Source organism: Arabidopsis lyrata (genome assembly GCF_000004255.2).
Source record: "Arabidopsis lyrata subsp. lyrata unplaced genomic scaffold ARALYscaffold_7, whole genome shotgun sequence".
NCBI classification, from domain to species: Eukaryota; Viridiplantae; Streptophyta; class Magnoliopsida; order Brassicales; family Brassicaceae; genus Arabidopsis; species Arabidopsis lyrata.
In genome coordinates this window covers 4,183,275-4,202,389 of record NW_003302549.1, presented here as the reverse complement: position 1 = coordinate 4,202,389, position 19,115 = coordinate 4,183,275, and the positions used below count along the sequence as shown (strand labels likewise).

The following is a 19,115-nucleotide window of genomic DNA, read 5'->3' as shown; positions in this document are numbered from 1 at the left end:
TCAATACCGATTTTGGTTTTCCTTGATCATTTTTTTTCAGCTTTTGGCCTGGGCCTTGATGGGAATAGCCCAATTGATTATCTTAAACATTTTATTTACGGTTACGCCATCGTCTTCAAAACTGTATATTGAGCTTCGTTTCTTCATTGGTGTCAGAGAGACTCAGATTTTTCCCTAACACATTTTCTTTCAAGTAACCGTTCCATGGCTCTCAATCTCCGCAACAAACAGATGGGTAACGTTTTCTCTTCGAATCTAATATGTTTAATGGTCTCAATTTTAGTGATTATTATTTCGTATTTCGTTTTACATTTTTTTGGGGTTGATCATTGATGTTGTACATTTTTTGTTTCATCCGATCGCAGAATGTATAATCCGGATGCTGAACCTGAATCAACCATTGAATCCAAACGAGGAATGTTACAAGGCCTTGATCTACGACGATTTCTGTGAGAAGATTATCGCTCCTCTGATGCAAGTGAAGGATCTTCGTAAACAAGGAGTTACACTTCCCTTGTCCATCAACAAAAAGAGAGAAGCTGTTCGTGATGCTGCAGCTGTCTACTTTCTTCAACCCACTGAATCCAACATCCAGAGAATCATTGCAGATGCTTCTAGATCTCTTTACCATTCCTATCATCTGAATTTCTCGTATCGTATCCCTCGCCCGCTCCTAGAAACTCTCGCTTCTGCGACTCTGAATTCCGGTTCCACTGAGAGACTTGCAACGGTGCATGATCAGTATCTCGAGTTTGTTACTTTGGAAGATAACATGTTTTCTTTGGCTCAGGAATCTATCTATCTTCAGTTGAATGATCCATCAGCAGGAGATAGAGAGATCGAGGAGATTATCGAAAAGGTCGCTAATGGGCTGTTCTGTGTATTGGCAACGCTTGGTGTGGTGCCTGTAATCCGATGTCCTCGTGGTGGACCAGCGGAGATGGTTGCATCTTCGTTGGATCAGAAACTGAGGGATCATCTTCTGTCTAAGATCAATCTGTTTACCGAAGGTGGAGGCGGTTTCATTAGTTCGTTTCAGCGGCCTTTGTTGTGTATTTTCGATAGAAACTTTGAACTCTCGGTTGGGATTCAGCATGATTTCAGATACAGGCCTCTTGTTCATGATGTTTTGGGTCTAAAGCTCAACAGTTTGAAATTGCCTGGCCAAAAAGATGATAAGAAAACATTTGTAGACAGTTCAGACCCGTTCTGGTCAGCAAATGGTTCTTTAGAGTTTCCTGAAGTCGCTGTAGAAATCGAAACTCAGTTGAATAAGTACAAAAAAGACGTGGAAGAGGTTAACAGGAGAACTGGAGGTGGGAACGGGAGTGCAGAGTTTGATGGGGCTGATCTGATTGGGAACACCAAGCATCTGATGAATGCTGTCAACTCACTTCCGGAGTTGACAGAGAGAAAGAAGGTGATTGACAAGCACACCAACATTGCGACTGCGCTGCTAGGAGAGATCAAGGAGCGATCTCTGGATGCATACACTAAGAAAGAGAATGAGATGATGGTGAGAGGCAGCATAGACAGGAGCGAGCTTCTATCTGTTTTGAAAGGGAAGGGTACCAAAATGGACAAGTTACGATTTGCCATCATGTACCTAATCTCCTTGGAAACCATCAACCAGGCTGAAGTTGAAGCCGTGGAAGCGGCATTGCGTGAAGCTGAGGCCGATACAAGAGCGTTTCAGTATGTGAAAAAGATCAAGTCGCTGAATGTGTCTTTGGCAGCCTCAGCAAGCAGAAGCAACATTGTTGACTGGGCTGAGAAGCTTTATGGTCAGTCTATAAGCGCGGTCACTGCAGGGGTCAAGAATCTCTTATCAAGTGATCAGCAACTGGCGGTGGCGCGGACAGTTGAAGCCTTAACTGAGGGAAAACCAAACCCAGAAACCGATTCATACCTCATGCTGGATCCGAGAGCTTCAAAGTCAGGATCTAGTGGTAATAGTTATGTGAAGGGGCCTTTCAAAGAAGCCATAGTTTTCATGATTGGTGCAGGTAACTACATCGAATATAGCAGTTTGCAGGAGCTCTCGCAGCGACAAGAGATGGTTAAGAACATTATATATGGAGCCACAGAGATCCTTACTGGAACTGAGCTTGTTGAGCAGCTCGCTGTGTTGGGTCAAAAAATGGGACTGAAATAGAGAATATCAGGTTTTTAAGGTTGAATCTTAGTCAGGTGGATTGGTTAGCCTGGTGTTGTTAGGTGCAGTTGCAACTTTTGCTTTTACTATTTTGTATTTTATATAAGTGTATACCTTTTAACTAATATTTTTGTTAATGCCATTCACAATTTCACATATTCATTTACAATTTTGATGGATGGATATTTATGTTGTAAAATCAGGTGTATCCATGAAACTACAAATTTTGCATACAGAAGGTAGAATGAATCAGAACTTGTACTAATACATTTATTCTATGTTTAGCTACATGCCCAATTTAACAAATGTATAACAACAACAAAAGATACACGACACAGAAAAAAACGTTCGTGTGAAGAGTTTTGTCTGTATATTCTTGAAAACCTTCGACCTTTTTATAACAATATATAATCTCCCAGATTCACTTGTTTTGAGATCACGAAATCCGAATGAACGTTGCCAATGTTAGAACTAGGTTGATGAGTCACCGGAGATTCGGTCAGGTATGATACCATGATCGATTGGGACACTGGTGCTGCTGGAACCTATTCCTCCTGCTTGGTCTGAAAAGAAACGTACTACGACACAAGTTATGTTGTCTGCACTTCCTCTTTGGTAAGCTTCCATCATCAGTCTCTTTGCACCTTCCTCGGGATCTTCTATCGCCTTGATCATGCCTACGGCTTCCTGAGGATAAGAATTTAACAGAGATGAGTTTTCAAGTCCGAGGATTGGGAAGTTTAGAAATCAAACGACATGTCCTACCTCGTTAGATACAACGTCCCAGAGACCATCACTTGCAAGAATGAGAAACTCGAGAGAGCTATCGACTTTTTCCTCCTGAAATTTCCATATATGCTAATTAATGAGTGAACGAAGGGAGATTGGTAAAGTGCCATTCTAGAAAATAGTCTACAATGTGGGTATGTGGGAACACAAAGTAGTCACTCTGTCAATTCCTTAGCTACCTTATTTTAAACCCAATGCAGGTTAAGTTAAATTGTTAATAACAAAGTGTCGTTATTTTTATATATGGGAGGAGATTTTAGCGCAAAGTCAATACCTGTATCTCCGGATCAGCAACAACATACTGCTTCAACAACCTATCGCCAAATGCACGAGAAACAGCAAGAACTCCTCCAACTCTCCATGTTCCTTTTAGCATAATTCCAATTAAGAAAATGAAATAAACACAGATAAGAAGAGAAGTTTCCATTAAATGTTGCCTTACCAGCCCACATGACAAAGCCTCCTGCATCCTCAATTCTTTGGCGCTCATCACTTTGATCAGGCTTGTGATCTCGGGATACAGCAATAGCTTTGACAAAATAATTGTATTAGTACCATACAAAACAGCGCTACTTATTGCAAATTTCATGTACAAGGGCTATCATGTGATAATAACTATGTGGGGTAAGTTATGACTCGAAGACCTGCATATACTGTTTGACAAACTATCATTTTATGTTTCCCTTTGGACCTCTTAATAATCAACACCTAATGACTTGGTCGAACTGGATGCAATGTCTAATCCTCTAAGTAGGGGCATTTGGTATAAATCACTTAGAAGAGTCTTCTAATCTCCATTCAAATTCAAAAAAAAAGGAAAGTAATAAAAAAAATGAACAAGCATTACCATTGCCACCTCTGCATATAACAGCTCTAGAGTCCCCGACATTTGCAACAAGTAAACGGTCACCAACTAAGATGGCTGTTGACGCCGTTGAACCAGCATCTCTGTTCTGACTATTTTCTGATTTAAGGAACTCTGAGTCTGTTTGGTTGTATGCATCAGCTGAAATGAGATTGCAAGCAAATGAAAAAAATCACAAGGATGAATTACGGCACCTTGCTGGGTCTATTTAATGAATCATCTAGCTAACAAGATTAAAAGTGAAAAGAACCTATGGCTGCTGTGGTATCAGATATGAACTTTGGATGCCTGATCAGGTTACTGAACAGATTTTGCTTCACATATTCAGCTGCACGTGCACCTCCATGTCCTGGAAATAAAGATTAGCTATATCACTACATTGCCATCTTTAGAGCACCTTAACATGTAAAAAGTAATTAAAGACGATATCATATTCACGTACGATTACTATTTGATCAGTAGACATCAATGAACTATGGTTCTTATAAATCAAGTGAAACCAGACCTTACTAAATCTCGAATTACTATATAACTTGAGAGTAATATGTCTACTTCTACATAATGTAAAGTGATATACAATTCTGCATATGATAGAAACTTTAAATAGTACTAGAAATTGTCACATGCAAGATATAGTCGGCAATAATTTAGTTCATGTAAACTAGAGAGACATGTATACCATCAAAGACTCCAAATAGACCAACAATTTCCCCATCAACGCCATCAATCCTAGTTTCATAGAAGTCCTCCATTGAAGATCTTTTACCGGGAGAGCTTGCATATCCATAGCTGAACTTCCCATTCTGACTGTACATATTAAGTATATGAAAGTCATCACATAAGAATGTTTTAAAAAAAAAATTTGACAGCAACAGCAGCATCTACAGTCACATTTCTAGGAAGGATGCCAATGCCTAAACTTATAATCACAGATCTACTTATATTCGAAGAACAAGTTCTACTATTGAGGAGAGACATGTATTATTGAGTTATTATTTTGCAAAATAACTCCCTAACTCACACCAGCAAAGATAAGTATAACGCCAGAGTTAGCAGAAGAAATCAGCCAAGACGAAGTTTCAAACCAGCAGCTAGGACATGATTCTCCAACATAAGAGAGACATTACTAAAGGTAAGAAACTCCTCTATCCACCTAAGAGAAAGATGTGAATTCCACACATATCTATAATTTCTTGTTACATTCTTAATCCTATAACAATAATTTAAGCTGGGGAGAAGGAGAAAAGTGAACCTGAGGCCGCCGCCGCTAACAGGTCCATCGTCGGAGTGAACCTGGCTCGAAGATGACAAAACAGAATTCAGATATCCCATAATTCCTCAGAAATGCTCCAAACACCAAAGCCTCGTCGTGACTTAACCGGAACAAAATCAAAGATCAAATTCAAATCTGAAGCTCTGATTCAGCTTCCTTCGTCCGCCAATCAAACCCTAAACAACGTCGAAAACAATAATATGTCAAGAATCACCAACAGACATATAAAACCAGTGACGAGATCGAGTCCTGCTTGAATATAAAATCCAGAACGACTATCCACAGCACAAATAATGACCAGATAATTGGAAATATAAATGGATTGAGCAAAAAATATGAGCAGATAAATGGAAATGGCAATGGATTGAGCACGATCAGATCGAAAAATTGGGGGAGAACTGAGAGCGTACCAGAAGAAGAAGAAGGAAGAAGGAAGATACAGATTTGACGAGAATATACACTAGCAAATTTGTAAGATTCAACGCCCCGACAATATTTAGGGATCCTGCAATCGCTGTGGTCTTCGTTTTTGACAAACTTAGAGAAATTAATATGACGAACAAACAGCTAACCTTTTGAAATTTGATACTCCATTTTGTAGACAATTAATTATGGATACAATTATTATCTAATTTTTATTTTTCATTATTAGCAATTAATAATAATAATGATTAAATTTAAGGATAAGTACGTGGGTAATAAGAGAAAGAAATATATTTATGTCATCTCTATATAAGCAAATAGAAAATTTCGTGGGCCTAATTGTATTCCTAAAAAGATCATTATTATTCCTTCCTTTTTATTTTATTTTGTTTGGGTTTGTCAACTTTACGGTGAACCCAAGTTAGAATGAATCAACCGTCCTTCTCACTGGATTTCGACACGTGGCTGTCACATGCAGATGATGTTCTATCGTTGATTTATCTCACGTCCTCTTAGCGATCATACAACAATAACCTTTACACATAGCCAAAAGTCACTAGTAAATAATTTATTTCACTTTCTTGCTGCTCATGGTTTTTTATAAAATATACAATTTTAAAAGTTGTTGTTCTTATATATGAAAGCTCGTTTGTCAAAATTAAAAAAAATAATTTGATGCCGATAATATTGGTTAATCTTTTCATATATTAATATTAGTTTCCGTCTCGTTTAGGATTCAAAGACTCCTCCAAATCGAAAAATGTGTTTCCCATATTACACGCAGCTTTAGAAAGAGGATCTGTCTCGACAACTAAAAGACGATTGATTTTCAAGTACCAAAACTATCAAAATAAAAATTGGGAGATAACATAACATTACATACTAACTATCCAAATTGGGTCAAATTAATTAAGAAGCAGAAATGTTTTCAATTAATGGAAGAACAAGAACGTCTTATCTCACCATCTTCACCAACTTTCACACCAACCATACTCAGTCTCACAAACGACTCACTCCATCTCTGATAAAAACTTTCCTCATCACTCGCTAATTCCTCCACCATCGTCCTCGTCCGATTATCCTCCATCAAAGCAGAATCCGTCTGGAACAAACCCTTGTGAGTCTCCAGATTCCTATAGTACTGATTATCGAATATGGAAGATGTCTCTGGATCGTTGCTCACTGTCAATGACGAGGATTCCGAGGACGAACATTTGTTCATTAGTGTCTCTGCGTAGGAGTTGTCGAGAGACGCGTCGATTAGCTCGAAGTTTCCTTTCGAGTCTCGTTGAAACCTTCCATTGAATGCGTTACAGTGTGATGCTCCAATCGTGTGTGCTCCTAAATGCAAGTATAAAAGAAGAATCTGAGGAGTTTAACAGAGTTTGCTACAACAAGAATTGACTTAACCAAAGAGTAAATTGAATGACCAATCCGGCTTAGTCAATTCGTGTAGGCTTGAAGCAAACTCTGTTTCATACTCTGTTAGAGTTTAGCAAAACATTTTGGGGAAATTGATAAAAAGCGTTTAGAAACATTGATTGATAGTTTGATACCAGAGAGGACAACGAGATCTTGAATGGACAAGCCTTTAGAAGAGAAGGCATCGATCATTTGATCGAGAGTGAAATCTGTGTCGATGATGTTCGGTCTTACGTTTGCAGCCATCGATTCTTTCCCGTCTCTCCTCCCTGTCGGAATCTTAACCACCGGTCCTCCTGCCTGTCCCGCCAAAAAAGAAAACATTCAAACCTTAAGAAGGATAACCGGTTTTATGTATCTCCAAGTCCGGTTATTTTCTTTTCTATTAGAAAATGATACAGAATAGGTTTATATGTTTTTTTGTCGATTTCATGCTTTCGGTTCAGTTGGGATTGGTTAAACCGGATTAGAGCAATATACAGTAGATTGAAGTAAAGTGAATGTTACAGCTTCGACGGCGTCTCTAGCAGCAAGTGCGACTATGTCAGCGCAGGAAACAGTGTCCGGACATAAAATCTCGATGGCGTTCTTGGCTGTGTCTATGACTGAGAATCCTCCAAGAGAGGCATTTCCGGGATCACTTCTCTCTGTGCCATTCCCTTGTATCAACACTGACGCATCACAACCCTTGCAACAACAAACAAATCTCAAGCCAAATTGTTTCACTTTCCTTTGTAATTCGTAATGAGTGTGTCTTACCTGGACGAAACAGTCGTGGAAGAGGAGACGGACGAGTTTCCCCGGGATCGTTGGATCGGAGGAGGTAGCTGATCTAACGGTGTTTCTGACTAGAAACTCGGCTACAGAACAAGAACCGGCGTAGAAATTAAATGAGAGGTTGGCGGAGGAAGTGAGAAGACTAGAAAGAAACAGAAGGAGATGAAGAATAGAGGAATAGTTTAGTTTGTAAGAGGACGCCATTTTATTGTCTCTGTGTTTTTGAACCAAAAAGGAAAGTGACAATGACAATAGAAACGGAGAGAGACGAGGATATTGAAGGTTGTCGTAATAAACTATAACTGTTCACTTCATAATTTGCATTTGATGTTTGTGTCAGAGATAGAAAAATAGTTGAGGTGATGAAGTTAAGTCAACGTATTCAATGAAGAATCATTGATGGTCGTGTTTTGTTGAATCCAATATTTCCAGCATCATCCATGGTTCTAAGAGAATACGACATACTTATCTATGGGTTTTGTCAGCGAATAACTTCACAAGCCAATGCATGCAAGAGAAATTCTGGAAGAAAAAGTGATCAACTTTCTTGATTAATGGATGAACATTAATTTCTAATCTTTTTTATTTCTCCGAGACATTTATGATTCACTTATCTTTAAAATCACAAATAAAACTTATGCTGATTTTAAAAATGTAGAAAAAACCTGGTTTTCCAATCACAGAATCCCAACTAATGTGGTTGTTTTCCAGTTTGACGATTAAGCAGTCAGATATTAGCAAGAGAACAGAAATTCTGACCACTGGAATGGAGATATTCATGCCTCGTCTCTCGTAGGGTCATCCGCTTTTGCCTCTTCTATCTCTTCTATTTCATCAATGTCATCAATTAGGATTTCTTCGCTATCATATGTCGGAAGATCTGCAATACGCAACAAGACATGTTTGATTCTTGACACTGACCAAAACATCTCTGTCATTGGTGCTTGATGCAGTTCCATGACAAGGCAGATAGAATGAGTAAATGAACAACTTCACAGAATATGTATCTGATAATCCCAAACCAAGTCCTCATCTACAAAGAAAGCTATGGTCATACCTGATGGAGCTGGTGAAGCAGGGATCTCGGTTCTTTCCCCTGTTACTGGTGATGAATCAAGGAGATATGGGAGACCAAGGAGCTCTAACAAAGACAGCGTCTGGGGATTTTGTGGGATCTCTACATAATTCCACAAGAATCAAACACTTTTAATCGATTATACTTATACTTTACGCCCTAATATATCTCATCACTGATTCATCAACTTGACAAAATCCTTTATATCCACAACATTATTTAACTTACCAGGAATGGAATCAAATATACGTTGTGATGGGTTATATGCAGGTACTGTCCTCGCAAACTCAAAAGGTTTAAATTGCCTTTCTTCTAGCTTCTTCCTCACCCACTCACGGCTCTCTTGTATAGTTCCAGCAGTGCTATTGTCTCAAAACAATGCGTAAGTGGGACCGTGGGTAGAAAAATAAATGGAAGATATATAAACATGTCTTAGTAGGTAGCTTGTTCGAGATGGTATACCTGAAGTTTGCGTATCTCCTTGTTAGCGGGAAAATAGAATTGAACTTTCGTGTGATTGCTAGCCACTCTTCATCGTATAGGACTTCAAAGGGTCCAGGCTCTGATTCGATTTCAATAATCTATTGAACATTCTAGGAAATTATAAGATATCCTTTTTGTTTCAAAAGAACAAAGCATAAGGTGGACAGGAAGGAAAACGAACCTGTAAAAACTTTTTCCCTGGAAGGCATTTATCAAGGGCAAGAAACTTTGTCACTGATCCATCATCCCCATGTTGAACAGCAGCAGCAAATTTGCAGTGTAAGTGAGCAGAAAACCAATACCGAGGCTTCAGTTTTTCTAGCAGTAGAGCCGCTGGTTTACTTCCAAGAGTTTTTTCCTCGATCTGTAACAAATTTTGGTCAAATCAATTGCAAACCTCTCAAAACAAAATGAAGAAGTAGAATCATGTTCCCAAATTGATCAGATTTACCTCTTGACGAAAGTATGGTTTTTGCCGCATAAGTGCTTCTGAGTCTCCATAATCAGTGATACCAACAGGCCAATCATGTGAGAGAAATATATCAAGCGGCTCTTCAAGTTGCAACAACTTCTGGACATCATACTCACGGACATAATAGACCGATCTAATGGTGCTCTCATTATATGGAGGCCGCTCAAAGTGTCCTACTCAAAAAAACGACTGATTTCACTTTATTGACAAACAACAACAAAACAAAGAGTTCCCTAATCTAAACATTTCCAATATACACACTGACTCAGAAATCCAAGTTTTTTCCTATTTCAAAAGCTAAAAGCTTGGTACTTTATAAGAGAGATGAAGAAGAAACAAACCTGAACGGTAATGCCGCTCTTTGTAGATACCCGAAAGGCCTCCAATTCGCACATCACCAAACTTGACAACTCCAGCAAAACCCAAAAAGTATATATTGGTGGCAGCCCAACCCCCATAATACCTATAGCACAACAACAAGCAACCATCAAGAACACAATTTTGAGCTTCAGAAACCTAATTCAAGTAGTAGAAAACTTACAATTCCCATAAGTAGTTAGAAGCCTCGTGATTCCCACCAATGAAAATTGTGGGAATCGGAGCAACTTCTTGGCCGGAGTAGTACTTCCAGAAAGATTTCATCTCTCTGTATTTTCTAGGTACGTTGAGGCTATCCATGTCTTTCTCATTTCTAACAGCCTAAGTTTTTTCCAGCAAGAACGAATTTTCAGAATTAAGAAGCAGAATCGAATGGATCTTTTTTTCGAGGTAAAAACTTTACGATTACCTGAAAATCGCCGCAGCAGAGGAGGAGATCGACTTTAGTGTTGTGAATCTGTTCATGATGTTGAATTGTTTTATACACATTGTCTAGGTCTCCATGCATACAACCTTCAATAGCAATCTTCATCTCTCTGAATTCTACTATTTTAGGGTTTCACAAATTCGACGAGCTCAACTTTCGATTTGAATTCGAGTAGTGGGCAAGTACCAAGAGTCAGACGAATTGAGTAAGAGCAGAGAAGAAGCGGGGATTTAGGGTTTGTTTTTGAGAATCAAAATTGAGAAGAAGGAGAAGAACAACAACGACATCGTTTTCATAAATTACCAAACCACGTCGTTTCGAACAAAAGAAAAAAAAAATCGCGGGACGGCGGCGCGGAATGAAGAAGAACAATCAACGGCGGTGTATGAAGGTTACCGACGGAATGCTAAATTGGGCCCAAGAACCCACTAAACATTTAACCGTTTTCCATGTTTTACCGCGAGTTTTGATTTTAGTCCTTTGTAAAATCTAAAATAGGGAAGATCGTCATTTGGCTCATAATGGTCTGTCTTTCTTTTTTGATTATGGGTTAATAATCATAGTTTCAGCTGTTGATTATGAGTTGTATATATAATTAGTTTTGTCTGTTAAGTTTTCTTGAAATATGTAAAATGAAACTAAAGAATGTGAGGGATATCCTAGGTTTGCACCTATATTTGACATTTGTTAGATCTTATCTTAGAATAATTTTGGTCAGGTTCGTCGTAGTTTCCTTCTAAAACACGTTTTGTGTTAGAATTGAAAGCATGTGAAAGGCATGCCTCGCCATCTTTTAGCTTTCACACCATGCTTGCCTTTTTCTTGTTCTTTGGTCGGCCGTACTCTTACTAATAACGAATTCTATTTCACGACGAGTTCCTTCCACTTTTCTCCTTTCTAATGAATCTAATATAAACCTTTTTAAAAATTTACTTATTATGTCTAAGTTTCTCAAATACTTTAACAAAACAAAAGTACCTCAAAAACTATACTAGACTATACTCGTATAAGATAGAGGAACAAGTTGAGAGAATTGGAAGCATGTGTTTCATGCGCATCAGAATGCCAACGTTGACTCTCGAGTTTTAAAATCTTAATTATTGCAATAATACGTCTAAAATCGAATTATAACTCTTTTCATCTTCTTCTTTTTCCTGGTAAACGGGGTCATAACTCTTTTTTTTTTTTTTAGAAACAAGAATCGTTGTTTTGAAAAGAAAAGAATCGCTGTTTAAGTGTTCATGAATTATTTTACCAACGAAACCATGTACTCATGTCTCATGTAGACTATACATACTAGTATCTACTATCTACCATGTGGCTTGGATGGCTCGGGTCAGTGGCGGAAAATCTATTGGTTGAAAAATGAAAGAGAGAGAATTGAGCTAAACTATATGAATCTAGAATATAAAAACATAATTCATAATCAATTGGTTAAAACCACTAACAAACTCATGATATTTCACTCTTTCATCAAAAACAAAATAAACATATTAATACACACAAAAAAAAAAATTGAACATTTCCGCTCATTGTTACTTTAGATTTTTAGAGGTGATAGTGATATCATTCATGTAAGAACCAAAAACAAATGCCTTTTATGATAAAGAACCATGGCTGATAAGTAAAGTGCTAAAAATTTGGTATTAATTCGTCCATTATGCCGACATCCGTTTATAAGCTTTAACTTGATATTAGAGAATCACAAATATATATTTTTATTCTTTTTATTTGGAAACTATTAATGTGTACACGATATTTACATTTACATAAATTGGTTGATTGGTTACCTGAATTTTGGTAGAAATTGCCCACAGAATATTCGGATAAGTTTTTCGGTTTAGCCAAAAGCAGTGTCTTCCTTCTTACATAAAAACAACAAAACTCCAATATCGTCATCGTCCTGAATCCATCATCCACTCTGCTCTTAAAAATCCTATCTTTGTGGTTCCAATCTCTCCCGCGACACGCTTGATCATTCATGTCTATTTGAATCTCTCTTCTCTCTCTCTCTATCAAATATGCAAAACCCTTCAACGGTAACCCAGGAATCAGCGGCACCGGTCTTTGATTTCTTCCCACGGCTCAGAGGTTTTGCCTCTCGAAATCGATCTCCGTGTTCGATTTCAGATGGGTACGCTCTCTCATCGCCCAATGCCTTGTACTTCAATGGTTTCCGGACTTTACCCTCCCGAAGGACGGGAAAAACCCTAGCTTCCCTGAGCTTCAACACTAAGAGCAGTGCCGATTCGAGTCTCCGTAGGTTTATCAGCGATTTCAATAGCTTTATTAGGTTTCACTGCGATAAAGTGGTTCCGGAGAGCTTTGCCTCCGTCGGAGGAGTCGGATTGTCGAGCGATGAGAATGGTATTAGGGAAGATGGGACTGGTGGCGTTTTGGGTGAGGAGGGCTTGCCGTTGAATGGCGTCGAAGCTGATCGGCCGAAGAAAGTTTTGATTTTGATGAGTGATACTGGTGGTGGCCACAGAGCTTCTGCGGAAGCCATTAAAGCTGCTTTTAACCAGGAGTTTGGAGATGAGTACCAGGTTCGTCTTGACATTTCCTTCCTTTTTGTTTTTGGTAGAATCACGATTGGTATTGGTTGATGGATTTGAGTTTGAGACTCTTACAAGTTTTCGTTATAAATTGAAGTGTCTGTTTGGCTGCTAAGACCAATGAGATGTTCGGAGAATCTCTATTCTTTCTTCTTAGTTTTAGATTCCTTAGAAGCTTCAGATTCAGTTTAAGTATAAACTTGTAGTCAGGTTTAAAGTTTTCTTGAATTAGAGAAAATAAGTTTTTAGTTGTTTGGTTCATGTAAGTAAATAGAATTGCGTTTAATTCACTTGGTTGCGTTGGAATGTTCCAGCTGAAGAGTCTAAATTAAATTTGGTTCTTGGGATAATCAACCAAATACATTGAAAGTCTAAATCTTTGGTACTTTAAGTAGTGTGAGCCATTGTTGATTTTGTTCCGTTCATTAAGAGTGCTTGCGCAGGTGTTTATTACGGATTTGTGGACAGATCATACGCCCTGGCCGTTCAACCAGCTTCCCAGGAGCTATAATTTTCTGGTGAAACATGGAACTCTGTGGAAAATGACTTATTATGGTACATCTCCACGCATTATTCATCAATCTAATTTTGCTGCAACTTCGACTTTTATTGCCAGGTGAGGATTAAGGTCTATAGTTTGGTTACTCCTTCAAATTAATTCATTTGTCTGTTCCAACTATAATTTTGAGAAGATTCTACTCAAGAGTTTTCAATTGTTCCTATGAGAAAGGAGCATCATATTTAGCCTATAGCTTTTGTTGGTCTTTGCTTCTCTTATAGAATTGTCTCGTGTCTTTTTCTTGTCCAATCTGATACCAATGTTTTAAAACTTACAGGGAAATCGCCCAAGGGTTAATGAAATATCAACCAGACATCATAATCAGTGTTCATCCGTTGATGCAACATGTCCCACTTCGTGTCCTAAGATCAAAAGGCTTGCTTAAGAAAATCGTGTTCACCACAGTTATTACAGACTTGAGCACTTGCCATCCCACATGGTTAGTAATTTTATCAAATCATTCGTGTTAAAGGTTCTATGGGATATTTTCTTGATATATAGTTACAACATGCTTGTTTTGATGGTTAGGTTTCATAAGCTTGTGACAAGATGTTATTGCCCATCAACAGAAGTGGCTAAAAGGGCTCAAAAAGCAGGACTTGAAACATCACAAATCAAAGTTTATGGCCTTCCTGTTCGACCTTCCTTTGTGAAGCCTGTTCGCCCAAAGGTCGGTTTTAGAAACTTTCCGAGCTGTTGTTTGTTTCTTCAGACTTAATAGTATCTCTCCGAAAAATCGCAGGTTGAATTAAGAAGGGAGCTAGGGATGGATGAGAATCTTCCAGCTGTTTTGTTAATGGGTGGAGGAGAAGGGATGGGTCCCATCGAGGCAACAGCAAGAGCACTTGCAGAGTCTTTGTATGATGAGAGTCTTGGTGAAGCAGTAGGTCAGGTTCTTGTAATCTGTGGACGGAACAAGAAACTCCAAAGCAAATTAAGCTCCTTAGATTGGAAAATCCCAGTCCAGGTACTCTACATTTCTGACCCGTAAAACCAAATTTGCATCTTAGGCATTCGATGTAAGTCGCTGCAACAGTTTTCTTTATGTCACAGGTTAAGGGGTTTATAACAAAAATGGAGGAATGTATGGGTGCCTGTGACTGCATCATAACAAAGGTAAACTGAAAAAAGCCAAAAACAAAACTATGTAAATCGATCTGATAGTAGATTCCGCTTTTGTTAAAGCGGAGACCTGGATTGAACATTCCTAGTCTCTACTGTACCAGAAACTAGAGTGACTTTTGAATGATGGTTTCTTCATTTATGTTTGTGACTTGGGCTTGTGCAGGCTGGTCCAGGCACTATAGCTGAAGCAATGATAAGAGGGCTACCGATAATCTTAAACGGTTACATTGCTGGTCAAGTAAGTTCCACTCTAAAACCTTCCCATTTTTATGTTGGGTTCAGGTTTTCAAATTTTTGGGGTTTTTGATTGTGAGCGCAGGAGGCAGGGAATGTACCGTACGTGGTGGAGAACGGATGTGGGAAATTCTCAAAATCACCAAAAGAGATATCGAAAATTGTAGCGGATTGGTTTGGACCGGCATCGAAAGAGCTGGAGATAATGTCACAGAATGCATTGAGGCTGGCTAGACCAGAAGCAGTGTTCAAGATAGTGCATGATATGCACGAGCTTGTCCGTCAAAAAAATTGTCTTCCTCAACTCTCTTGCACTGCCTAATAATATATCTTGTAACTCTATTCATTCAATCACTCAATCCCCTTTCTTAGACAAGAGTGTAATAATATCACAGTATTTTTTTGCCCTAAATGCAATAATCAGGGCCGATTATTCACTTTTTTTTTTTTTAACAATAGTATAAATTAATTAAACTCCCAATTAGAGTAATTTATAAGAACTCCAGAAAACGACAGTGTTTCATGGGACTTGAAAAAAAAAACAGAAAGCAAGAAGAAAGAAAAAAAGGACAAAAAAGGGTTTTGAGTTTTGACCTTCTTCTTATCGGCCGCTCACTGAGGTTTATCGAGTGAAAGCCTCGTCAAAGCAATTCATCAGGTAAAAACCCGATCTTTTGATCCTTCAAGTCTATGGATTGTTGATTTTCCTTAGATTTTAAGTTCATCAGCTGGTCGTTGTCTTTCTAGGTCGTTCATGTGATTATCTGATTGAGTGATTAATTCATGTTTTAAGGTTTGTTTTTGTCTGTTTTCAGAGAAAGCAGAAGATTAGTAGAAGAGATGTTGTATATTATAGGGTTAGGTTTAGGAGATGAAAAAGATATAACCTTGAGAGGACTCGAGGCTGTTAAGAAATCTCAGAAAGTATACATGGAAGCTTACACTTCTCTTTTGTCCTTTGGTCTCTCTGCTGATGGTCTTTCCAATCTAGTAAGCACTCTCAAAGCCTCGTTGATTTAGATTTGACTACTTTCACAATTTTCTGATTAAAGCTCCTCTGGGATTGTTTCTCAGGAAAAGTTTTATGGGAAACCAATTATACTTGCTGATAGAGAAATGGTGGAAGAAAAGGCTGGTGCTATGATTGAAGAAGCCATTCATAATGATGTCGCTTTTCTCGTTGTTGGTGATCCTTTCGGGTACATAATTTGACACCTTTATCATACTGTCTTGGTATTCAGTTTATAGCTAATGTAGCTAGTTAGATACGATACAATTTAGATTGGGATTTATGTTGTTTTGTTGGAAATGCATTTTGCAGAGCTACAACACATAGTGATCTTGTTGTTCGAGCGAAGACACTCGGTGTAAAAGTAGAGGTAGTGCACAATGCATCGGTGATGAATGCTGTTGGGATTTGTGGATTGCAGCTTTACCATTATGGAGAGACTGTTTCAATCCCGTTCTTCACCGAGACTTGGAGACCTGATAGTTTTTATGAGAAGATCAAGAAGAACCGCTCTCTTGGACTTCACACTCTCTGTTTGCTAGATATCCGAGTGAAGGAGCCTACTTTTGAATCTCTCTGCAGAGGAGGGAAGAAACAGTATGAACCCCCGAGATATATGAGTGTTAATACAGCGATCGAGCAGCTTCTCGAAGTTGAGCAAAAGCACGGAGATTCTGTTTATGGAGAAGACACACAGTGTGTGGGCTTTGCGCGGCTTGGCTCTGAGGACCAGACGATAGTTGCAGGGACGATGAAGCAACTCGAGAGTGTTGATTTTGGAGCACCGTTGCATTGTCTTGTGATAGTAGGCGAGACTCATCCCGTAGAAGAAGAGATGTTAGAGTTTTACAAATACAAAAGTGGAAACTAAAAGACCACAAAACTAAAGAAGACTCTTATCATTACTCGCAAAGCTTCAAGGCAGAGCAGGAAGGGGAACAGATTGAAACTAGGAACCCATATGTGAAATACTCTTCTCCATTTCTATTTACTTTCGTGGTTTTGGTAGTGAATTTTGTAAGCATAGTTATGGTGTGACTTCGAATTTGAAAGGTGGATATTGAAATATTCATTTGGCTATAGATTGAGGTGGATTTTGTATCAGAGCTTTGTTTCAGAGAGAAGTTTATTTTGGGATATATTTGGTTTGGTTTGAGAATTTGAAACCAAAATAGAGGTCGTTTCGGTTTGTTTCTGTTCGGTCTGGTTCTTGAGGGTTGATTACCTTCAAGAGATATTGGCTTAGATTGTCTCCTTAAACCACCACATGTCCAAAGATTGTATTTTATTATCGCCTTAGAACTGAGAAAAAACTTTGTAATGTTCACATATACTAATGTTAATCGAAAAGGTATCGTCGGGTTAATCAGAATTTTCTATGAAGCAAACATTAAATAAAATCTAACACATAGAAATATCCGACTCTTTCTATAGTTTTAGATATCAAAACCCGAGTCTTACTTTTTTCAAAGTTGGTATAAAGCTCTGGTCCTAATTGAGACCACAATTTAAAAATCATGACTTTTTTTTTAACAATAATTCCACTCAAAGTCATTTTAAAATTTGACAAGTAAACCTTTTAACGAGGCTGATGAATCATAGGTGATGTGATGCACAAACGGTGACGTAGGATTACTTACGTAAGGAGGCTGATGAATCATGAATGTATATCACCATTTAGAAAGAGAACATACATGGAATACGTTTGGCTAGATTGTCGCATGACTTGAGCAACTAGTCTATAGTTTTACTTTTACTTACAAACAAATCGCTTTGGTCCATTTTCTATTAGTTCTCAAAATCTCTAACAGATAAATTATTCCTTTTGGTTTTAGCTTTTAAATTAGCTTGACTCATCATCAACTTAAGTCTTTCTTAAAGATACTATATATAAATATATCGATATATGTTCATTTAAAATGGTTACGCTGTAGAAGTTTTGTAGTCAAGCAACATTGTTTCGTACACACTAATTACCAGCATTGTATATATTATAGTCCTTATAGTTCAAAATATTTTTTTTGTCATAATCATTTTTTTGATTAAAATATTTTTTTGTGCCTTGTATATACTCTTTCGGCTGAAGCCTTATGTTTAAAATTTTATATTTACGTAAACATTTAATTTTACCTAAATCTATCATAACAGATTTAAATAATTATCCAAAATTCTGTTTTATTTAGAAATTGACCAAGTAAAGCTAGTAATTTAATCGGTTATATGAATAGTTTTTGCACATACGAGCTCATGATTAAATTTGAAGAAAATAAATAATAATTTTCATGATCAGAAATATGTTTAATCTCCGATATGAAGAGAAATACAAATGAGAAAACAAAAACCTCTATTGTGATTTCAGGCGGTATGAAATTTATTCAAATAGTCTTTCTTCGTTGAATTTTACAAGGAGCATACAAATTTCCAAATAAACAAAAGAGACAAATATAAAATCGTAAGGTGGTTATTGCACGATCATGATGCTGATCGTGATGACGTCATCTTATCGACGTCGCCATGTAGAATATGTATCCGAGACCGAGAGGGAGAGTTTTAGAAGATGACTCAAAAAGATATATGCTCGTCTTATAAGGTCTTATGATAAGACTTATCACTCCATCTAGTATCATTAAACTAAAACTTTCTGATTTTCCCAAATTCCAACCATGATATATTTGTTTTAAGTAACTTTTCCATGAGCCCTAACTAATTTCTTCACTAATAATATTATTGTTATTCATCTCTTGTTAACAATATCCAGCTTGACCAATATCTTCATTTGTTATTCGTCAACTGTCATCAGCGATCTATATCACTTTACCTATGATCAATGTGGTGTAAAAAGTTTGGGTCCAAATTTCAATATCAAACTTCAAGTGATGAGAAATTTCTATTTGGTCTACATCAGGGAACAAATCATTCCACTATACGAATCCTCATTATTAATTTTCTGTAGCTATTACAGACGTTTTACGTAGTAGGGAAATCTAGTTTTTTTTTTTATTTCACATAGATTAATCTGATTTTTAGTAAATTTTAATGGTTTTCGGGGAAAAAAGAAGAAAGGGTACAAAGAGAGCTTTCCGCAATATTATAG

General features: G+C 37.6%; 6 protein-coding genes across 7 annotated transcripts; 3 read left to right on the top strand and 3 right to left on the bottom strand.

The window, feature by feature from the left end:
• The first annotated feature begins 50 nt into the window (after positions 1–50).
• Positions 51–2,297, top strand: LOC9303354 (SEC1 family transport protein SLY1). The gene is made up of 2 exons (XM_002869268.2): positions 51–235; positions 366–2,297. The coding sequence occupies exons 1-2, from the start codon at positions 205–207 to the stop codon at positions 2,153–2,155; spliced, it is 1,821 nt and encodes a 606-aa protein (XP_002869314.1). The 5' UTR covers positions 51–204; the 3' UTR covers positions 2,156–2,297.
• A 98-nt stretch (positions 2,298–2,395) lies between these two features.
• On the bottom strand, positions 2,396–5,659 carry LOC9303353 (probable protein phosphatase 2C 59). Its single transcript, XM_021016400.1, has 9 exons — positions 5,493–5,659; positions 5,062–5,258; positions 4,489–4,616; positions 4,060–4,158; positions 3,792–3,950; positions 3,387–3,473; positions 3,219–3,310; positions 2,921–2,995; positions 2,396–2,842 (listed from the first exon to the last, which is right to left on the bottom strand). The coding sequence occupies exons 2-9, from the start codon at positions 5,139–5,141 to the stop codon at positions 2,627–2,629; spliced, it is 936 nt and encodes a 311-aa protein (XP_020872059.1). The 5' UTR covers positions 5,142–5,258; positions 5,493–5,659; the 3' UTR covers positions 2,396–2,626.
• A 574-nt stretch (positions 5,660–6,233) lies between these two features.
• LOC9303352 (peroxidase 46) lies at positions 6,234–8,142 on the bottom strand. Its single transcript, XM_002867234.2, has 4 exons — positions 7,687–8,142; positions 7,435–7,614; positions 7,062–7,227; positions 6,234–6,846 (listed from the first exon to the last, which is right to left on the bottom strand). The coding sequence occupies exons 1-4, from the start codon at positions 7,906–7,908 to the stop codon at positions 6,434–6,436; spliced, it is 981 nt and encodes a 326-aa protein (XP_002867280.1). The 5' UTR covers positions 7,909–8,142; the 3' UTR covers positions 6,234–6,433.
• A 113-nt stretch (positions 8,143–8,255) lies between these two features.
• LOC9305385 (lariat debranching enzyme) lies at positions 8,256–11,151 on the bottom strand. The gene is made up of 9 exons (XM_002867233.2): positions 10,522–11,151; positions 10,276–10,433; positions 10,076–10,197; positions 9,714–9,907; positions 9,444–9,626; positions 9,242–9,360; positions 9,008–9,141; positions 8,762–8,881; positions 8,256–8,584 (listed from the first exon to the last, which is right to left on the bottom strand). The coding sequence occupies exons 1-9, from the start codon at positions 10,642–10,644 to the stop codon at positions 8,481–8,483; spliced, it is 1,257 nt and encodes a 418-aa protein (XP_002867279.1). The 5' UTR covers positions 10,645–11,151; the 3' UTR covers positions 8,256–8,480.
• Positions 11,152–12,335: 1,184 nt separating this feature from the next.
• On the top strand, positions 12,336–15,452 carry LOC9305384 (monogalactosyldiacylglycerol synthase 1, chloroplastic). Of its 2 annotated transcripts, none has more exons than XM_021017254.1 (8): positions 12,336–13,085; positions 13,525–13,710; positions 13,931–14,092; positions 14,182–14,323; positions 14,396–14,620; positions 14,707–14,769; positions 14,942–15,016; positions 15,098–15,452. In XM_021017254.1, exons 1-8 carry the CDS (start codon positions 13,075–13,077, stop codon positions 15,332–15,334), a joined length of 1,101 nt encoding a protein of 366 aa, XP_020872913.1. In that variant the 5' UTR covers positions 12,336–13,074; the 3' UTR covers positions 15,335–15,452. The 2 variants fall into 2 exon arrangements, with proteins under 2 accessions (XP_020872913.1, XP_002869313.1); XM_002869267.2 differs by having other exon boundaries at positions 12,347–13,085; positions 13,538–13,710.
• A 94-nt stretch (positions 15,453–15,546) lies between these two features.
• On the top strand, positions 15,547–17,158 carry LOC9305383 (probable diphthine methyl ester synthase). The gene is made up of 4 exons (XM_002869266.2): positions 15,547–15,670; positions 15,828–16,002; positions 16,087–16,211; positions 16,334–17,158. Exons 2-4 carry the CDS (start codon positions 15,853–15,855, stop codon positions 16,890–16,892), a joined length of 834 nt encoding a protein of 277 aa, XP_002869312.1. The 5' UTR covers positions 15,547–15,670; positions 15,828–15,852; the 3' UTR covers positions 16,893–17,158.
• The last annotated feature ends 1,957 nt before the right edge of the window (positions 17,159–19,115 follow it).